This window comes from Lissotriton helveticus, chromosome 6, assembly GCF_964261635.1.
Source record: "Lissotriton helveticus chromosome 6, aLisHel1.1, whole genome shotgun sequence".
NCBI classification, from domain to species: domain Eukaryota; kingdom Metazoa; phylum Chordata; class Amphibia; order Caudata; family Salamandridae; genus Lissotriton; species Lissotriton helveticus.
In genome coordinates, this window is record NC_136067.1 from 1,463,970,834 (window position 1) to 1,463,991,009 (window position 20,176).

The following is a 20,176-nucleotide window of genomic DNA, read 5'->3' on the forward strand; positions in this document are numbered from 1 at the left end:
GAGAGGTACTCTTCCCTTTTTTTCTTTTTCTCATCCAACAATGAAACTACGAAATACTACGAAAAAAGCCCCCCTATTTTAGGCAGGCTGAGACATTAGGAGTTCCTTTATGAAATGACTTTCTCTTTCGTCCTAATTGAAACGACCTCTGCATAGAACCGAGTACATATTTTTTATATATTTTGTGATGCACTTCTGCCACTTAAAGATGGCGAACCCGTTTTTCCACACCACTGACGACGTGGACATCTTCGATGTCTACCTTTGTCTATAAAGTAATCCCTCCCATCTGGTCACGTGTCCGTACAGAGAGACGGCAACCGGGAACCACAGGAGGAGGGATTCCAAAACAGAGGTAAGCGGCAACTAACTCCCGTTATCACCACTGCATGTTCTGAAGCCCACGGTTCTGGGCTTTTTAAGAACTAACCCGCGCTCTTGTTTCCCGTCTTTCAGCGCACCGCCTGTTTAGAGACGTACCCGTCTCTAGCGAGCCTAATACAAGACGGATCCCCTCCCGGCTACCTCCTGATACACCAGGAGTCAGGTACTTCCGTAACTTAGTTCTCTATAGTCCCATCTCTTCTAAAGAAATAATATGTCTTGTTGTAATAATACGCTATTATGCGCATTTAATGTTAGAACCTGACACACCAGGAGTCAAGTATTTCCTCAACGTAGTGCTCTATAGACCCATTTCTTTAAAAGAAGCAATATGTCTTTTTGAAACTTCGCACTATTTCGCGCATTTATTTGTCAGACCATACTTGATTTCTCTTCCCTTATTTTTCTTTCTGCGATCCCCTTTTACACAGAGTGGACAAATACGAAGATTTCTGACATTCTTGAATGCAGACTGCCATTTTACAAGTACTTTCTACGTGACTATCATAAAGGGACAGACCGTTTCTGTGTAGTCACATTTAGAATTGTGGTAAGAATACCGCATTTTTTGTCCGCCATCTATTCTACTGAGTAGGTGCCTTCCCCCCTTTTAGAATGCTTTTCCTAATGATTCCCCTTTTTGTATATACTTTTTCCTTTAGTCTCTCTCCGGCAAGTACCGTCCAGTACATGGATATTAGCCCAGACCTAACGCCAAATACCACGAACATACCAATCTTCAAGGTAAATAATCCATAATGGCGAGAGAGAGTTACTTGTCTTATCTTATCTAATCACACATTTTTTAATGGACGCTGTAACGGAACATCTTGCTTGCCCTTAAACAACACGGATAAAAACCATCGGCCAACCACGTCAAGTTACCGTTATAGTCCCTCACCTACACCCCCTCACAAAAGCTCACCAATTTTGATTCTGATTGATTCACTACTGCATGAACCCTCGGACTGCAAGATCACCGTGTATGTGTTAAACACGACCACACACCGAAGCGTTATGTCACAAGACCTCACGTCTGTGCACCACCACCCAAGGGCAACCACTCACAGCCTTGGAGTGACACATTTACCAGTTTTTTGGCGTCACCACTACACAATACCATTACGTGCGAACCCACACGCACGGCACTACTGCATGTTGGTTGCACCTTGTCACCATTTGCAGTATGTAACAACGGCATTACTGACTCTGTATATGTTATTCTTGTATCATCAGCCCTGAAGAGTCGTGTTGACTCAACTGTACACGACGAAACACGTGTCGGCTTTGCATAACATTTCTTGAGTCTGGAGAGAATAAATCATCTTCTTGCTGTATCAAGAACACACCAAAGATTCTGCTTCTGTCTCCTTAAATACTCATCAGTCATTGCACTGTTTGTGATACTCTTTTGTAGTAGCGAGAGCATATTTGTATATATTTGTTTAGTCCCTTGACTTCTTAGACGGTTAAGGATGTTTTTCCGCCTGCTCCTCACGCACTACATTTCTACTTGTCAATTAACACTCTGTAACGTATATCCTAGGTAGTGCGCCTGAGAGATCTGAATTTCTAAAAACCCCACTGAAGTGTTTCTTGAGTTTGCAGATTGGGCGCCTCCACGTTACATTTTGAACCACGAGACCTTATTTTGTACGCTTAGCTGTCCACCACACCATGGACAGGGCTAAAGCAGCAGCAGATCTTTTTGAGAACCTGGCCAAGGGCATGCCCACACACCAGGCATCAGCCACGGCGGGTCCTGCACGCATAGAGGGTTTAAGAGACAAGTTCTTCAAACTTGAAAAACTAAAGAAACAAGAAAACTCCCGTTGGTGGGACGGAGCAACCCTGAAACACTACCTGAAACTTAAATTAGTTCCTAGAGGACTACGGTCCAACATCTTCCCGACCTATGATGATCTAGACCGGGATCTCATGAGCAAATGGGAAGATTCACTGAACCAGAATTCCATCACACTAATAGACATTCTCATTGAGAGTGCTGATCGGAAGACTGCCCTATTACAATCAGAAATCTCTGTTGTAGAACAAGAGATCAAAGACCTGAACAAACCTGAGGCCACTGTTAAGAATTACACCATTCTGGATGAAATTCTTCTGAAACACCAATCCGAAATCCAGAGCAGGAAGGCACGTCAAATCAAAAGGGATGAGGCAGACTATAAAAATGGCAGGATATACACTTTTGATCGCAAGTATGACTCCTTAATCCCGAAACCTAAGGCAGGCTCACAAACCGGCAGGACCACCACCACCAACTCTGCCAGTTCCAGCACCACCTCTCTGAGTTCTACCGGACTCAGCGACATAGAGAATGAAATTCTGGCCAACGCAGAACCTCATAATTCAACATTTTTTTTAGAGATGCAACGAGTAAGGAGAGGCAACAGGACTCAGCCACCAAGGGCCGCTACAGACCCAAACCCCACAGGGGGAAACGTAGGGACAAGCGAGGAATATCGCAGGAAATTGAGGTCAGTCACACAGAGGAACCAACCACACTAGGTGACACAGTTCAAGTCATAAACCTTTCCTCACTTCCTCTGACATCCGATATGACATCCTTACTTAGCAGAGGTTTGAATTTCAATCCCTATTCCACTGGCGACATATGTCAAACCAAAATTGATGTCTTTAAGTTCATACGTAGTCTCAAACTCAAGAAACATTTTGCTGGATCACAAGACGTGCAGAAACAACCTAGACACATCCCTACTGTATTTGACAATGTACCTTTGACCATTAAAGATGTGCAATCCACACACCTGCTTCTTTCTTTGACAGACAGGGAAGATAGTCCACTTGAAATGGAAAGGCTCCTTGAGGAGCTTGATGTCGAGACCGATTACAGTATCACAAGTGGCCTTAAGAGTAGATCCAAATGGACTCCTACACTGGCAGGGGGCAACAATATTGACAAATTCTACAGACACGTCCTTGAGGATCTCAACAGTACCAACATTAAGAACCTTGACACCAAATTTAGATATAGAGACAACCTGACCAAGGGTGAACGGTCAGCACTCTCTATTCTTAGCGACAACCACAAAATCATCATCAGGGAAGCGGACAAAGGGGGGAACGTGGTGGTCATGGATCTCAATGACTACAACAATGAGGTCCTTGGCCAACTGAGTGATGACTCTTGCTATGAACCTATCAACCATAACCCTATGGGTCCATTAACAATACTACTAAATGGACTCCTTTTGAATTGGAAACAATCTGGTCTACTTGATGACAATGAATATTTGTATCTCAAAGTCTTCAGACCTACGTATCCGTGGCTGTATACCCTACCTAAAGTCCACAAGAATCTACCATTCCCACCGGGCAGACCGATAGTATCGGGGATTGGGGGCCCCACCGAAAGAATCGCAGAGTATGTGGATCTTTTTTTGGGACCTCTAGTCAAGAACCTTCCATCTTTCATACAAGACTTGAAACACATACTGAACATCATGTCAGACCTGGAGTGGCAGCAAGGTACTAGACTGGTAACTTTGGATGTGGTGTCCCTGTACACCAGCATCAATCCTGAAATAGGTATCAGTGCAATTACCAAACTTCTTTCAAATAGACCTGCTTCACTATGGGCACATACCAACATGCTGCTACACATGATGAAGATTATCCTGGATAATAACTTTTTCATTTTTAATCGGAATTGGTACAGACAGAAGAAGGGAGTAGCCATGGGCTCGAAATTTTCACCCTCCTTCGCCAATCTCTTTATGGGGGCCTTGGAAACCGACCTAATCTGGGGTATCAAAGGCGAACCATACATTGACTCCATAGTCTACTGGGGGCGATACATTGACGACTGTTTTCTCTTATGGTCAGGATCCGAGGAACTTCTCCAGTCCTTCTTTAAGTATCTAAACAACAACTTATGGGAAATCAGTTTCACTATGCGCCACAGCCTCACCAACATTGAATTCTTAGATCTTGAATTCTATGTGAAGAATAACCAATTGCATTCCAAACTATTCAGGAAACCAACCTCCTGTAACTCCATTCTCCACGCTTCGAGCTTTCACCCTGAGCATCAGTTACGGTCTATCCCATATGGAGAATTCCTTAGGGCTAAACGTAACTGCAGTGAAGCAATGGAATTCGATAACTGTATCATGAACATGAAAAACAGATTTCAAAAGAGAGGGTATTCGAGCTCATCCCTTCTGAAAGCAGAACGTAAATCCAGAGTCATCTCTAGACCAGACTGTCTGAAAGCACGTACGGAGGTGGAGTCCTCCAAACAACAAATCAGACTGATTACTGAATTCAATGCACTGAACTATCACGTCAAAAAGAGCTTCAATAAACACTGGAAAATCTTAACAGATGATCCTGTTCTTAAAGAGCTTCTTCCGAGCAGACCTTCTATCACATACAGAAAGGGCTTCACCCTGAGAAATAAACTAAGCCCTACAGTCCCCCACAACACATCGGTTCGGGACTGGTTATCCACACGAGGTCTCGGTTTCCACAAATGTGGGTTTTGCTCCATGTGCATTTGGGGCAAACATGGTACCAAGACTTTTAAAGGCCCTGATGGAGTTATCTACAAAATTAGACACAACATCACGTGTCTGACTAAATTTGTAGTATACATTATTGAATGCCAGTGTGGAAAGATCTATGTAGGTAGCACCATCAGGACATTCAAGGAAAGAATTTCTGAACATATAAGAGCAATACAGAGGAGAGACCCTAAATACCCTGTGGCTTTACACGTAGCAGAATGTCAACCATTGGGAGATGATATCAAAGTACGTGTTTTCGGCATAGATGTGATTCCCCTCGACATCAGAGGGGGCAACCGCGAACTGAAGCTCAGACGTAGGGAGGCGACTTGGATCATGCGTTTAAAATGCGTGGAACAGGGGCTCAATTACGACCCTGAGCTTCAATTCTTCTTGGGCGACTAGGCAGCCGTCTGGGGGACCCTTCTTCTACAAAGACTTACTGAACCTCTAATGTGTGATCAGCGAGGAACTCACATTGTCACATATAGACATTTCTAGATACACCTACCATGTACTATGATGTTAATGAAGATAACTACTATCTATATTGTGTTAATACATGATCTCATGAGCGGCTGTACCATGTAATACTTCTGACCAATACCTAGGTCTAATATTGTTTAATGATCATACTGTTTAAGAAACTAATTGTAATGTGTTTTGAACCCATTGATAAAAATGACATGCTCACTAACGAGAGGTGCGGGTGGGCACTTTCACTCTAGATCACTTAGATCACTGAATTTACGATCTTTACCTCGTTTGGGTCTTGGAATCCGAACACTTATGTGCACACCAACCACCATCACGCGCCTCCTTTTCTAAACCATGTAGCATTGTATGGCCCCACTCTCACCTCTTCATCTGTGATGAGAGGTACTCTTCCCTTTTTTTCTTTTTCTCATCCAACAATGAAACTACGAAATACTACGAAAAAAGCCCCCCTATTTTAGGCAGGCTGAGACATTAGGAGTTCCTTTATGAAATGACTTTCTCTTTCGTCCTAATTGAAACGACCTCTGCATAGAACCGAGTACATATTTTTTATATATTTTGTGATGCACTTCTGCCACTTAAAGATGGCGAACCCGTTTTTCCACACCACTGACGACGTGGACATCTTCGATGTCTACCTTTGTCTATAAAGTAATCCCTCCCATCTGGTCACGTGTCCGTACAGAGAGACGGCAACCGGGAACCACAGGAGGAGGGATTCCAAAACAGAGGTAAGCGGCAACTAACTCCCGTTATCACCACTGCATGTTCTGAAGCCCACGGTTCTGGGCTTTTTAAGAACTAACCCGCGCTCTTGTTTCCCGTCTTTCAGCGCACCGCCTGTTTAGAGACGTACCCGTCTCTAGCGAGCCTAATACAAGACGGATCCCCTCCCGGCTACCTCCTGATACACCAGGAGTCAGGTACTTCCGTAACTTAGTTCTCTATAGTCCCATCTCTTCTAAAGAAATAATATGTCTTGTTGTAATAATACGCTATTATGCGCATTTAATGTTAGAACCTGACACACCAGGAGTCAAGTATTTCCTCAACGTAGTGCTCTATAGACCCATTTCTTTAAAAGAAGCAATATGTCTTTTTGAAACTTCGCACTATTTCGCGCATTTATTTGTCAGACCATACTTGATTTCTCTTCCCTTATTTTTCTTTCTGCGATCCCCTTTTACACAGAGTGGACAAATACGAAGATTTCTGACATTCTTGAATGCAGACTGCCATTTTACAAGTACTTTCTACGTGACTATCATAAAGGGACAGACCATTTCTGTGTAGTCACATTTAGAATTGTGGTAAGAATACCGCATTTTTTGTCCGCCATCTATTCTACTGAGTAGGTGCCTTCCCCCCCTTTAGAATGCTTTTCCTAATGATTCCCCTTTTTGTATATACTTTTTCCTTTAGTCTCTCTCCGGCAAGTACCGTCCAGTACATGGATATTAGCCCAGACCTAACGCCAAATACCACGAACATACCAATCTTCAAGGTAAATAATCCATAATGGCGAGAGAGAGTTACTTGTCTTATCTTATCTAATCACACATTTTTTAATGGACGCAGTAACGGAACATCTTGCTTGCCCTTAAACAACACGGATAAAAACCATCGGCCAACCACGTCAAGTTACCGTTATAGTCCCTCACCTACACCCCCTCACAAAAGCTCACCAATTTTGATTCTGATTGATTCACTACTGCATGAACCCTCGGACTGCAAGATCACCGTGTATGTGTTAAACACGACCACACACCGAAGCGTTATGTCACAAGACCTCACGTCTGTGCACCACCACCCAAGGGCAACCACTCACAGCCTTGGAGTGACACATTTACCAGTTTTTTGGCGTCACCACTACACAATACCATTACGTGCGAACCCACACGCACGGCACTACTGCATGTTGGTTGCACCTTGTCACCATTTGCAGTATGTAACAACGGCATTACTGACTCTGTATATGTTATTCTTGTATCATCAGCCCTGAAGAGTCGTGTTGACTCAACTGTACACGACGAAACACGTGTCGGCTTTGCATAACATTTCTTGAGTCTGGAGAGAATAAATCATCTTCTTGCTGTATCAAGAACACACCAAAGATTCTGCTTCTGTCTCCTTAAATACTCATCAGTCATTGCACTGTTTGTGATACTCTTTTGTAGTAGCGAGAGCATATTTGTATAGATCATCCAGGAGCGCCAGCAACCTTCTTCTAAAGCATCAAAGATTTGCCAAGAAGAAAACATATAACCACCCCTTCTCTGGTATTGCTCCAAGGATTTGGAATGCACTACCCCCAGAAACCACACTTAACCCCTCAACTGCCTCCTTCAAAAAAGAAATCAAATCTCTTCTCATGACGAAATTCACTTGAACATTGAATCTGACTCTTAGAACAACCAGCTGGAACATAAGACGTTATTTCTAAATACTATTTTTCTTTTGTACATTGTCTCTTTTGTTTAATTACCACACTCGTAAAGCGCTCTGATACCCGCAAGGGTCATGTTCGCGCTATATAAAACCTTCAAAATAAAATAAATACATAAATTAGGTCCTAGTGTACTCGAAAAGCATACTTTTGTTTTTGGGCTTTCTTTCTCATGCTTTCTACCATTTGCGTTAACTATATTTTGCTAGAACGTACGAGGCAATTTGTTCTTCCCACCATACATTCACACAAGACACTAAGCTGTGATTTCCTTAACAAATTGCCAACAAGAATCGCCCAGAGATGTCAAAAACAGTGGCATCATGCACTTCATAACCTCACAAAATAGGAAAGGAAATCTTAATGTAAACGTCAATGTGCCATTTAAGTAATAAAATCTACTTGCTTTCTGCCAACCAATTGTGTTTTTGACAGACGAAGTTGCATATATAAAAAGTAGTTCACTTTTTTGTGTGTAACAGAAACCAGTTTGTAATACGTAGTTTCGGTGTTTCCAATGCATATTTCTAGGTGAAAATGCCAAGTTTAACAACGAAAACTAGTGAACATAAAGGCCCCAAGCGTAAAAAAGACGCAGAGGTAAGAAGAAAGCCTTGTAGAAAAAAATATGATAACTTGAACTTTGTCAGCATTTTGTCTTTCATACGTGTACATGCTTTGACTAATTCCCGACATCACACGAATTGTTGAGAGCAAAAATAAATACATATCCTTCACTTTTAGCCCGTATAAGTTGCTTTGCAAATGTAGTGATGCCACAGAAGCTACAAAAGGAACAGCCACCAACAGCCCTTACAGATTTCTTTCTTCTCACTTTTAAGGAGACATCTGTGCTGGATTACAGAAACTTCTCCAGGAAGGAGGATAATTTGCAAGTAATTATTCTTTAGTGTTAAATTACCTATCATAAAGAAGTGGTGTTAGTACGGTTTTGATGCAGCCTCAATAAGTTTACATGTTGTTTTTTTACAATATACAACATTTTAACATGGCTGTTTGTTGCCGTAAAACAGCTGCAGATGAAATGGAAGCCCGAGAGAAATGTGGTATTAAACTCCTTGTTAGAGAGCTATATTTTCCCTCATACAGGGTTTTATGTAGGAAGAACAATAATTTGAAATTGATCCTTTGCTGAATAGCAGCCAATTGAGTTTAACTAGTGCCCCCTAGGTGGAAATGAATTTGTCTATGTTTAATATCACACTGGCTGCTGCATTTTAATAGATTTGGTTAAAAGTCCTGAATATACAGTTACACTATTCAATTTTAGAATAAATAAATACATTTACAATTTAACTGTTGCTGAACTGAAAACATATAAACAATTCTCTTCAAAGCCTCAGTTGGAAAAGTGACGTACGGTCTGGAAGATAAACCAGGGGAGAATGACAAGTTCTTTCAAACTCCTCGCACTCTCTACTTGTATTATAAATAACCTTTTTAACACAACAGAGCCCTACTTTTAAACATTAAATAAATGACCTCTAACTGCGCCTTGCTGCCCACCTGGTAGAGTGCCTAGTATTTTTTGTTGGCATTCACCTTTGGTGACTAGCCCCAAAAAAGCTATTTTCATTATTCAAGGCTAATGCTGCTCTTATGAGGAAAGCTAAAGTTCAGATAAAATAATAATTCTACTGTCCTTGGTTTGGGACGGACTACTAGAAGGATTCAATCACTATTTGTAATGTTTATTAAAAAATCAAATTCACTGGTGAAGCCAGATTTTTAATAAATATTTAGGAGAAGTAACTTTAAAAAAGTATCTCCTATTTGGCTTGAACCTCTACCATGCTAATTGGAACTAGCCTGCCCGCAGCTGCGCCCTGTCAGTGCTTCCCCTTTATGAGGTATGAAAACTACTCCCAAAGCAGCAACAAGAGCTTAGGCCTTTTGACAGGAAGATCTATCTGTAAAGAGGGTGATTTTGCTCCGCTCAGGATGGCAGCTAAGGAGGGTTCATAAACTTCATTACCTTGAAATAGACAAGGTGAAGCCTACCCATTCATAGTTAATTATAATTGTAGAACTGAGAAGCAAAGCCTATGTTTACTGGACCATCGGTAGCCAAAAGTAGTGTGGTGTAGTTGAGGAGAAAGGGACCACCCTGGCTGGCACACCAGCAGCCTCAAAGGGCAGAAGTGTGCTGATATTTTACTCCGAATAGTGCACTGTGGGATAGTTTGCTGTGAGGAAAACAGGATATGGTGAAAAGGTGGTGAAGAGGTGCCCCCAGGGATTTTTATTCTTCTCATTGGTTAGGGAGTGTCCAGGTGTCACTCAGCCCCCTGAATCCTTCCAAAGTGACACCTCATACACAGCTCATCAGAACACATTGAGTGTATTTAGGCATTTTTTATATAGTGCTTAAAATACTCCAACGGTGCAAGCCTGAAGCTGTATTTGACAAGTCTAGAGGTAGAAATCTTGACCAAGTGAAGATGCAGAAAGTATCCAACGGATATGCGGACTTTGGCAGGTGCAAAATTAGAATGTTCTTGCTTTCAGCTTTTCCTGCCAGAACAGACAGGTTCCATAAGACCTCGTCCAACTGCCATGTGACTTCAAATGGCTTCGCCCATAGAGCCTGCAGCCAATCTCTGCTGGACAATAGAGCTTTGTTGGACCTGCCCTCGCTGCAGGGTGAACCAAAAACATTGTTGCCTTCACCCCTCCTGTTTTCTGAACCCGTTTTTGTTGGCTTTTAAGACTGTGCACTTTACCACTGCTAACCAGTGCTAAAGTGCTTGTGTTTTCTCCTTTAAACATGGTTACATTGCCTTACACCCAATTGACACATTACAATTATTTCTACATCCCTAGTAAAATGGTACTAAATGTACCAAGGACCTGTAAATTAAATGCTACCTGTGGGCCTGCAGCACTGATTGTGCCACCCACTTAAGTTGCCTTTGAAATATGTCCCAGGTCAGCATTCAGCCTGTGGGTGCAGTTTTGAACTTCCATTTAGACCTGGCAAAATAAACCTTTTGCCAGGCCTAAACCTTCCTTTTTAGGTCGAGCATTCAAGACCTCTTGTATATACTTTAGTATATACTTCTATGTGTATGTACTTTGTTGGGACTTGTCTTCTTCCGCTCAGGTACTTTTTTCTGTTCAACTGCCTCTATTTAACTGTCTTAATAGAAAACGACCAATAGAGGTCAGTAAAATATCAGAATTGCTTTCTGCTGAGGGACTTTCTTTTAAAAACATTTCTGGCAACTGCCTCTATTCAACTGTTTTGATAGAAAACGACCAGCAGAGGTCAGTAAAGTACCAGAATCACTTTAGCAGTCGCTAGATTCCAACCCATAGAAATTGTCTTCCTCAATCAATGTATACAATAATATTTTTTTCAAATCTTGTATTTTCAGTGATATGACCACCGAAGGCCCTGATTTTATATCAAAAACAGAGCTTTGGACTATACCATTTCCCGCTGAAAGGCAATATTTCTCTCCATGTGTTCCCATACCTGGTGTGTCACGCAGTTTGGTGCTTACTTTCCCTCCATGTTGAAGAATAGTAGATGTTTCAGCACCCAGGCTAATGTGCTGCATAGCTAAAAACATATAAGGTCCCAAAGGGAGACCGATTGCATTGCAAATCCTTGTTAATACATATGTCACCCTTACTGTAGGCCCTAACCAGCCTTTACAGCAGGGTATGTCATATTTACTAAGTTGGACATGCACTTTTAAGTTTTACCAGTCCTGGTAATGAAAAACTCTCAAATAAGTTTTTAATCTACTGTGAGGCCTACCTCGCCCATTGGGTAACATTGTGTTACCTTGTTACATTTAATAAGTGATAACTTTTGATTGGAAGTAGGTAGGAAAGTTATGTTTGGAGTCTGAGGAATAGTAATTTAAAACCCTCTTTATTGGTAAAGTACCCTTTTTGGTAACAGTTCTGAAAATGCTACTTTTAGAAAGTTGTCATTTTCTTGTCCTAACAATTTGGTGCCTGCAGCCTGTTTATGGGTCACATGACTAGGTGCAGTTGACCTTTGTGTATTCCTTTAAGGCAGTATCACAATAGAAGGTCTGGGTGTTGGTAGGATGGGCCATCCTGACTTAATGGGGAGCTGAAGCTGTCACCTACCACACTGGCACTTCAAAGGCACAGGCCCAACACACTCAGAAAGGACTTCACACTAGCCTATTGGGTCCCCGGAGAGACTGGGTCCTGGCAAACTCCAGAAGCTTCTCCCACTTCAAAGTGGTCACGATGTATAAAAAAGGAGATCATCAGACCCACTTTTCAGTTCACTCCGGGACCTCCGGAAACTACAGAAGGATGCCCTGCTGCTTGAGGCCTGTCCTGATTGCTGAGAAGGAAGACTGCACCTGCACCCTTCATCTCAGGCTGAAGTGACTCCAATGGTCAGCTGACTGACCTGCTGTATGAGCTACAGGGGCACACCACGCTCCAGAGGCCTCTGCAACTGCCCAGCTGACCTGCTGCAATGGAACCTGCAGCACGACCTACCTGAGCCCTGCTGGCCTCTGCTGGACTGAGTTTCTGATACCCAAGATGTGCCTCACAGGTCCTCCTTGAAGAAAAGGAAAAATCGCAACCCCAAACGGGCTTGTTCCTGCCAAGATCTTTGCCGCCCTCGTGAAGCTCCTGTGATCCAGCTTTTCGCGCGACAGCAACTGCTACTGACATCTTGCAATTCCAGATCTACAGCATCAACAGCCCGCGATGACCGCCAACGTGATTTTCATCAACGACCATCTGACAGCATCTTTGTGTTACAGAGATGACCATCCGCTCTCCCTGCTCCTAGCAGCCTCCTCCACCAGTAATGTAACTCTTCCCAGTGGGCTTTAAAAGGTAACTTTTTCAGTGGGAATAACCTGGTTCCCTTATCCGGACTGGCCAGTCCGGACTGGCGCTTTTAGGCGCCAAGCTTACCTTAAATTTTTGAAATTGCATATCTCCGGTTATACTGATTGGATTTTTGTCATTTATGTGTCAAATAGTTTTTACAAAGGTACTATTTTTTTTAATTGGTGTTCCATTTTTCTAGTGTTATGTTTACACTTTATTACTGTTTGTGGGCTGTATAAATACTTTACTCATTGGTTCTGAGATAAGCCTGACTGGCTTTCTGCCAAGTGTTATGTTTACACTTTATTACTGTTTGTGGGCTGTATACATACTTTACTCATTGGTTCTGAGATAAGCCTGACTGGCTTTCTGCCAAGCTACCAGAGGGTTAATTACAGGTTAATTTAGTGACTTTTGTGGTTTACCCTAATGGGAATTGTGGCTGTCGCTTGAGAAGGGCTTACACCCACCTCAACCAACAGCTCAATTTCTCACATTGATGTGCAGTGGTGTGATCCAGTACTTTTTTGCTCAGTTGCATATAGTGATTTCTATAACACAAAAATCCAATATGAATAATTTGGTACCAATTCAAGTTTGTTTAAATTCTCCTTTGTTGGAACCATTGCTTTTTCCAAATTCACTCTCATTCTACCTGATTATCAGTGCCTGTAACTATACCTGCAAGAATGGAATTCAAGGCCAACAATCTGGAGAGCTACACTGTGGCTGAGCTAAAAAGTTTTGTAAGAAAAAGGGGCTTCCAAAAAAGAGGACCACCAGGAAGCTGGAGCTCCAGGAAATTCTTAGAGCCTGGGCTGAGGCTCACCAGTTGCTTCCAACAACAGAGGACCAGGATGAGGAGGAGGTTATGGAGGGGCACGAGGAGGACCATGGCAAAGGTCCAGAGCTGCAGCACTTCGAATAAGAGGACAACCCGACATAGCCATAGCCGTCCCGGAAGGCTACAAGATCACCCGCAGGGAGCGCACCAACGGAGCAGGAGGAGTAATCGCCATCGTCCACAGGTACACTCTGAGTTTCGACCAACACCGACGACACCCTCAGCACCGCCGAACACCTGCACTTCCAGATCCACAACGACCCCAACACCACCCTCAGAGGAACCCTCATCTACAGACTCCCCGGACCCCGAGCACAGTTCAGCAACTCCATCGCCAACTTCGTCAGCACACATGCCCTCTCCTCCACGGGCTACATCCTCCTCGGGGACCTGAACTTCCACTTTGAGAACAACGACAACACCAACTCCACCACCCTGATCGACAACCTAGCCAACCTCGGACTCCGACAACTCGTCACAAGACCAACCCACTCCGCCGGGCAAAAGCTTGACCCCCATCTTCTTCGCAAGCCCCCACGTCTCCTTCAACCACACCACCGAACTCCAATGGACCGACCATTGCTGCATCCACTTCACCTTCAAGAAACCCACCACGCACCACGGCACCCAACAGATGCCTTGCCGCTGCGGGAGCAAAGTCACCAAAGACCAGATAACCACCACCCTTGCCCAGAGCCCACCCGCCGACCCTGACACCGCCGCCCACAACCTCAGACAGTGAATCAACGACTGTGCCAACACCCTCACTTCGATTAAGAAACCCTCCAACTGTCACACCAACAAGAAATCCAGCTGGTTCACTGAAGACACCCGGGCTTCCAAGCAAACCTGCCGAAAGCTGGAGAAGATCTGGCTCCGTGAATGAACACCGGACAGCCACGCAGCCCACAACAACGCCACTTCCTGACACCATCACTTGATCAGATCTGCCAAAAGGGCCTCTTTCAAAGACCGCCTAGACAACAACGCGCACAACAGCAAAGAGCTCTTCAACATCGTGAAGGAACTCTCCAACCCCGGCTCCAACACCAACGACGTCCCACCCTCGCAAGACCTGTGCAACTCGCTGGCCACCTTCTTCCATTGCAAGATCGCAGACATCCACGACCGCTTCAACACGACGACCGCCCCGAGAACCACTGTGACCTCCGCCCCCACGACCACCATCCGCACCAACCGCCTGTTCTCCTGGACCAACATCCACGACGACAACACCATCAAGATCATGAACACCATCCACTCCGGATCTCCGTCAGACCCATGCCCACACCACATCTTCAACAAAGTCAGCACAGCCATCTCACCCCATTTCCGGAAAGTCATCAACACCGCCTTCGAGACAGCAACCTTCCCGGAGAGCTGGATGCACGCAGAGATCAACACCTTACTCAAGAAACCCAAGGCGGACCCCAAAGACCTCAAGACCTTCCGGTCTATCTCTCTGCTCCCGTTCCCGGCAAAGGTCATCGAGAAGACCGTCAACGAGCAACTGACCCGCTACCTCGAGGAGAACAACATCCTGGACCCTTCCCAGTCCGGGTTCCGCAGCAATCACAGCACCGAGACAGCCCTCATAGCCGCCACCGATGACATCAATTCCCTGCTGGACAACAGAGAAACGCCGGCCCTCATCCTCCTAGATCTGTCAACCGCCTTCGACACGGTCTGCCACCACATATGATGAACACGCCTCCACAACGCTGGGATCCAAGAGAAGGCCCTGAACTGGACCACCTCCTTCCTCTCCGGCAGAACCCAGAGCGTCCGCCTTCCCCCTTCCGCTCCGAAGCCACCGAGATCATCTGTGGCGTACCCCAGGGCTTATCCCTCAGCCCAACTCTGTTTAACATCTACATGGCACCACTCGCCCACGTCGCCAGCCGGCACAACCTCAACATCAACTCCTACGCCGATGACACCCAGCTGATCCTCTCCCTCACCAAGGACCCCCACACCGCCAAAACCAACCTTCACAAAGGAATGAAGGCCGTCGCTGAATGGATGAAGAACAGCCAACTGAAGCTGAGCTCGGACAAGGCGGAGGTCCTCATCCTCAGATCCACCCCTTTGGCCTGGGACGACTCCTGGTGGCCGACCGCACTGGGAACCGCCCCAATACCGACCGACCACGCACGCAACCTAGGGGTCATCCTCGACTCCACCCTCTCCATGACTAAACAGGTCAACGCCGTCTCCTCCTTCTGCTTCAACACCCTCCGCATGCTCCGCAGGATCTACAAGTGGATCCCCACTGAAACGAGAAGAACGATCACCCAGGCCCTCGTCAGCAGCAGGTTGGACTACGGAAACGCCCTCTACGCAGGAGCCTCGGCCAAACTCCTGAGACGGCTCCATTGGATCGAGAACGCCTCTGCACGCCTGATCCTCGACATTCCTCGCCGCAGCCACATCACACCTCACCTGAGAGACCTGCACTGGCTCCGGGTCAACAAGAGGATAACCTTCAAGCTCCTCACCCACGCACACAAGGTTCTCCACAACACCGGACCAACGTACCTCAACAGACGACTCAGCTTCTACACCCGCCAGCTCCGCTCCGCCGACCTCGCTCTCCCCACAGTCCCTCCGGCGGCAGATTGTTCTCTCACCTCGCCGCCAAGACCTGGAACACCCTCCCCATCCACCTACGGCAGACCCAAGACCTGCTGACCTTCAGAAAACTCCTCAAGACCTGGCTTTTCAAGCAGTAGCAGCATTCCCCACCCCAGCACCTTGAGACCCTCACGGGTGAGTAGTGCGCTTTACAAATGATATGATTGATTGATTGATTGATTGATTGACAACTAAACCCCAGGAATGGAGTCCACTGGGAAGGCAGAAAGCAGTGTGCCTTCCCGTGGTATGTCCCCAGAAGAGCTGGCGGGCAGGAGAGGTGAGAGGGAATTCCAACTGCAGATGGCCAAACAAAAAATTGATAAAAAGCTGGCTCTGGAGCAACTAGCAGCTGGAACTCAAAGCAAAGCAGGCAGAGTCCAGCAGTAATGGTGGCAGCAATACCACATTGTACAATGGAGACAGAAAGTCCACATTTCTAAGGACCTGGTGCCTAACTTTGTAGTGGGGGATGACATCGATAAATGGTTTGAGGCCTGTGAAGTTGCCCTAGAGATGTACAGGGTCCCCGAGTTGGGGCTGTCTCCTGGTCGCCTTCTGGGCCCCACTACCTGTGACCTACTCCAAACAATTGACTGATTAAAGACTATCAGCCACTTACCTCCTTCCCTGGTCATTACTGATGGCCGCCGCCTCAACTCACAAGCTCAAGGAGCAGGTACACTCATATGCGCTACCAAGGCGCATTGATGTCCTCTGATATTCTCTGATGTCCTTCCACTGGCACCTCCACATATCATGTTAGATAGACATTCAACGCCAAATGAAGACAACTCCTGCCCAATTTCTTTCTGTTGGAAATCCGAGGGCAGTGAGGGGTTGACCTTAAGGGCCAGTGCCTCACCTCAGCACCCCAAACCAACATGACCCACTGACACTTGTCCCAGTGTATGCCAGCACCGAGCGCCGTGCCGTACACCTGAACTCACTCAGCTCCCCCGTGAGTTGAGCACAGTGACGGCAGCAGCGCGATGAGAGCGTAATAGCAGCTGAAGGGAAAGGGTCTCAGAATTGGGCAAAGAGGCCCATGGCCCAAACATTGACCTCCAAGGACAAAGAAAGGAGGGAACAACCCCTAACACTGTAGTACCTCCTACGCAGGTCCGGCATGATTCCGACATGGCTTTGTGCCGAATCGGCAATCAACTGGCCGTTCTAGCCTATGGGCGTACACGAGCACTGCAACCGGGGGAGGAGACTGTATACTCAACCTCAGTGAGGTATCCCATCCTGAAGGGCACTGTCATCAGAAAGCATGGGGTTATCCCCAGAAAAGTGCAGGCAGAAATTTAGGGACAGACAGAAATTGCCCCCGAAGTCATGGGTGGATTTTGTGAACCACCTTTGCAAGTCACTGGATGGATGGATGGTCCAGTGATACGAATGATTACAAGAGGCTGTGCAATTTGTTTGCAAGACAGCACATGTGCAACAATTGTTTTCTAGAGCTGCACCAACACCTAATGATTAGTAAGCAACCTGTTCCCAGGGAGCTTGCAGAAAAGGCTGGCAGGTACCTGGGAGCGACCCCCAAGAAGGGTGGTTATGGGCCCTTTATGCAGAGAGAGGGAGAGGTCCAGGGAGTCATAGACAAGTCCCAGAGTAAGTTGGGAGGAGGAGGGTTCCCATGTTACTTCTGAAAAACAGGGTGGAGGTTCAGGTGGGTGGTAGCCCAGGGTACCCTAATTCCAACCCGTCTGCTTTGAGTGTTCCCAGTTAGGGCAAAAGCAAGGGTACTCTGTCATAACAAACACCCAATGGCGGGAATTCCACAGGGGTGGCCATTGTGGCAATTTGTTCGCAGGGGCAACTGATAGAACATGCTCTAGTCCCCATTAGTTAGGAGATAGACTGAGAGTAGACTTGTGATCACTGAGGGTGGGAGTCCTCACTTCCACCAGGTCACCGTGAATGGGATCCCTGTCACTTTTCCGAGGGATACAGTGCCATCCAGACCATGGCAGTGGAAAAGGTGGTTTTCCCAGATAAATACACTGGACAGGTGTGCAGGGTAACACACGCCCAGGGGCAGGACACTTTCCACCCCATGGCCCTGTTATCCCTAGAATGGGGTGAAGAGGTGTCTCAGAGGGTCATAGTTATTCCCAGATGCCATTGGCCTCATTCTAGGCAATAAGTTGCCACCTGTGTTAGAAAAGCTAGGAGAGGCGACTGTCCAGGGTGATTTGGAAGCTCAGATTTCTGCGGGTGCCTCTCCCCAGCAGAGGATACAGAAGCTCAGATGGTGGGGCAGGGAGACAAAAAGGCTCACCCCTGCCCTATGTTCAGCGTCACTGTACAGATCCTGGGCTAGAGAATTAGGTTGAGGCTCCCACCCCATGACTGGTGGGAAGGAGAGTGGAAGAAGAGTGCTTAAAACATGGGGTGCTTGACCCCCACTCTGAAAAACCTCAGAGGTACGAGAATTCTGTATGGCCTAGAGCCTGGCTCTTGACACTAAAAGCTGGCAGTGACCTCTGTTGGTTGCTGTCCATATGGGCAGAGTTTTCCTTGCATTGGGGACAGAAGTTTGATCCAAGGGGTAGATTAGGCCGCATTACTTTGTTGCCCATGGTGGTATTGTCTGCCTACTGGGATGCATCTGTGAGCAAATTAGGGGTAGGTGCTGAACAGATGGTGCGCACAGATGAAGAGGTTCCTCTATGGGGGAGTTCAGTGACTCCGGGGAGTGTACACAGAGGATCCAAGTGAGTTCAGGAGGTCATAGAACCGGCAAGAACGTCTGCAGTATAAGGCCAATGTCCATATTCTATCACTTAAGCAAGGAAGCCCATAAAGGTATTGATAAGTCTTCCTTGGTTTTTAGCCTGAGAGGGCCATGTTGGAGCTGGCCCTCTCTACAGGTTCACCCTCAAGCGTTTTGCCTTCACCCCTCCTGTTTTTTTAACCCGTTTCTGCAGAGTTTTAGGATTCTGTGCACCTTGCCACTGCTAACTAGTGCTAAAGTGCTTCTGCTCTCTACTATAAACATGGTCAAATTGGCTTACACCCAATTGGCACATTTAATTTACTAAAGTAAAGTGGTACTACATGTACCCAGGGCCTGTAATTTAAATGTTGACAGTGGACCTGCAACACTGATTTTGCCACCCACTTACGCAACCTTTCAAACATGTCCCAGGCCTGCATTGCTGCCTGTATATGCAGTTTTAAACTGCCATTTTGAACTTCTGAAACAAACCCTTTACCAGGTGTAAAACTTCCTTTTTAATACATACAAGTTACCCCTAGGCTAGAGCCAAAATAGCCCTTAGGACAATGTACCTTGTATTTACAAAGTTGGCATTTACTTTTAAGTTTTACATGTCCTATTAGTGAAAAATTCTCAAATTTGTTTTTCACTACTGTGATGACTACCTATAATACAGACCCCCCAGGATATTGCTGCATGGATTAGCAAATTTAGCAGCACAGATATGGAAACTTAGTGTCACAAATATGGAAATTTAGCGGCATTTGTGCGGCATTTTATTTTACTCATAATCATTCATTTTCAGCCTTAAATCAATGGAAACTGTTTTAGCAGAGTATTCCACTTTGAAATAGGTATGTTTAAAGTGTCTGCACCTCTATGAAAACACATCTCCAGTCCTAACCTCGTAGGAGGGAGCTTTATTTCACCCTGGGACTTGGCCAGGCTGACAGCAACTGTGATTTAGCCATTCACTAACACACCAAGCCCTCCCCCCCAAAAAAAATCTTAGTCCAATATACACCCAGGACACTATCTTGGGGTCCGCCACGCCATCCTCCTCTGGAGGTCCAGCCTGCCTCCCCTCTGTTGTCTCTTGCTAGTCGCATAGCCCCCCCAAAGCATCTCCCTGTGACCCACCCCAACGTCTGCCACGGTCTGTGCCCATCCTCAGCAGTCTTCCAAGGCTGTTAAATTTTTTCAAATTTTCAAGGACTGCCCGGGCT

General features: G+C 45.7%; 1 protein-coding gene across 6 annotated transcripts in view; it reads left to right on the top strand.

Annotated features, from left to right (window-relative positions):
- LOC144761789 (uncharacterized) overlaps positions 1–20,176 on the top strand; it is a 367,002-nt gene that overhangs the window by 71,810 nt on the left and 275,016 nt on the right. For 5 of the 6 annotated variants that reach the window (XM_078647037.1, XM_078647038.1, XM_078647035.1 and 2 more), the window contains 2 exons: positions 8,410–8,478; positions 8,721–8,774. In XM_078647037.1, the coding sequence (XP_078503163.1) occupies positions 8,410–8,478; positions 8,721–8,774 (123 nt within the window). The remainder of the gene's footprint in view (positions 1–8,409; positions 8,479–8,720; positions 8,775–20,176) is intronic. The other variant, XM_078647041.1, reaches the window with a different exon arrangement.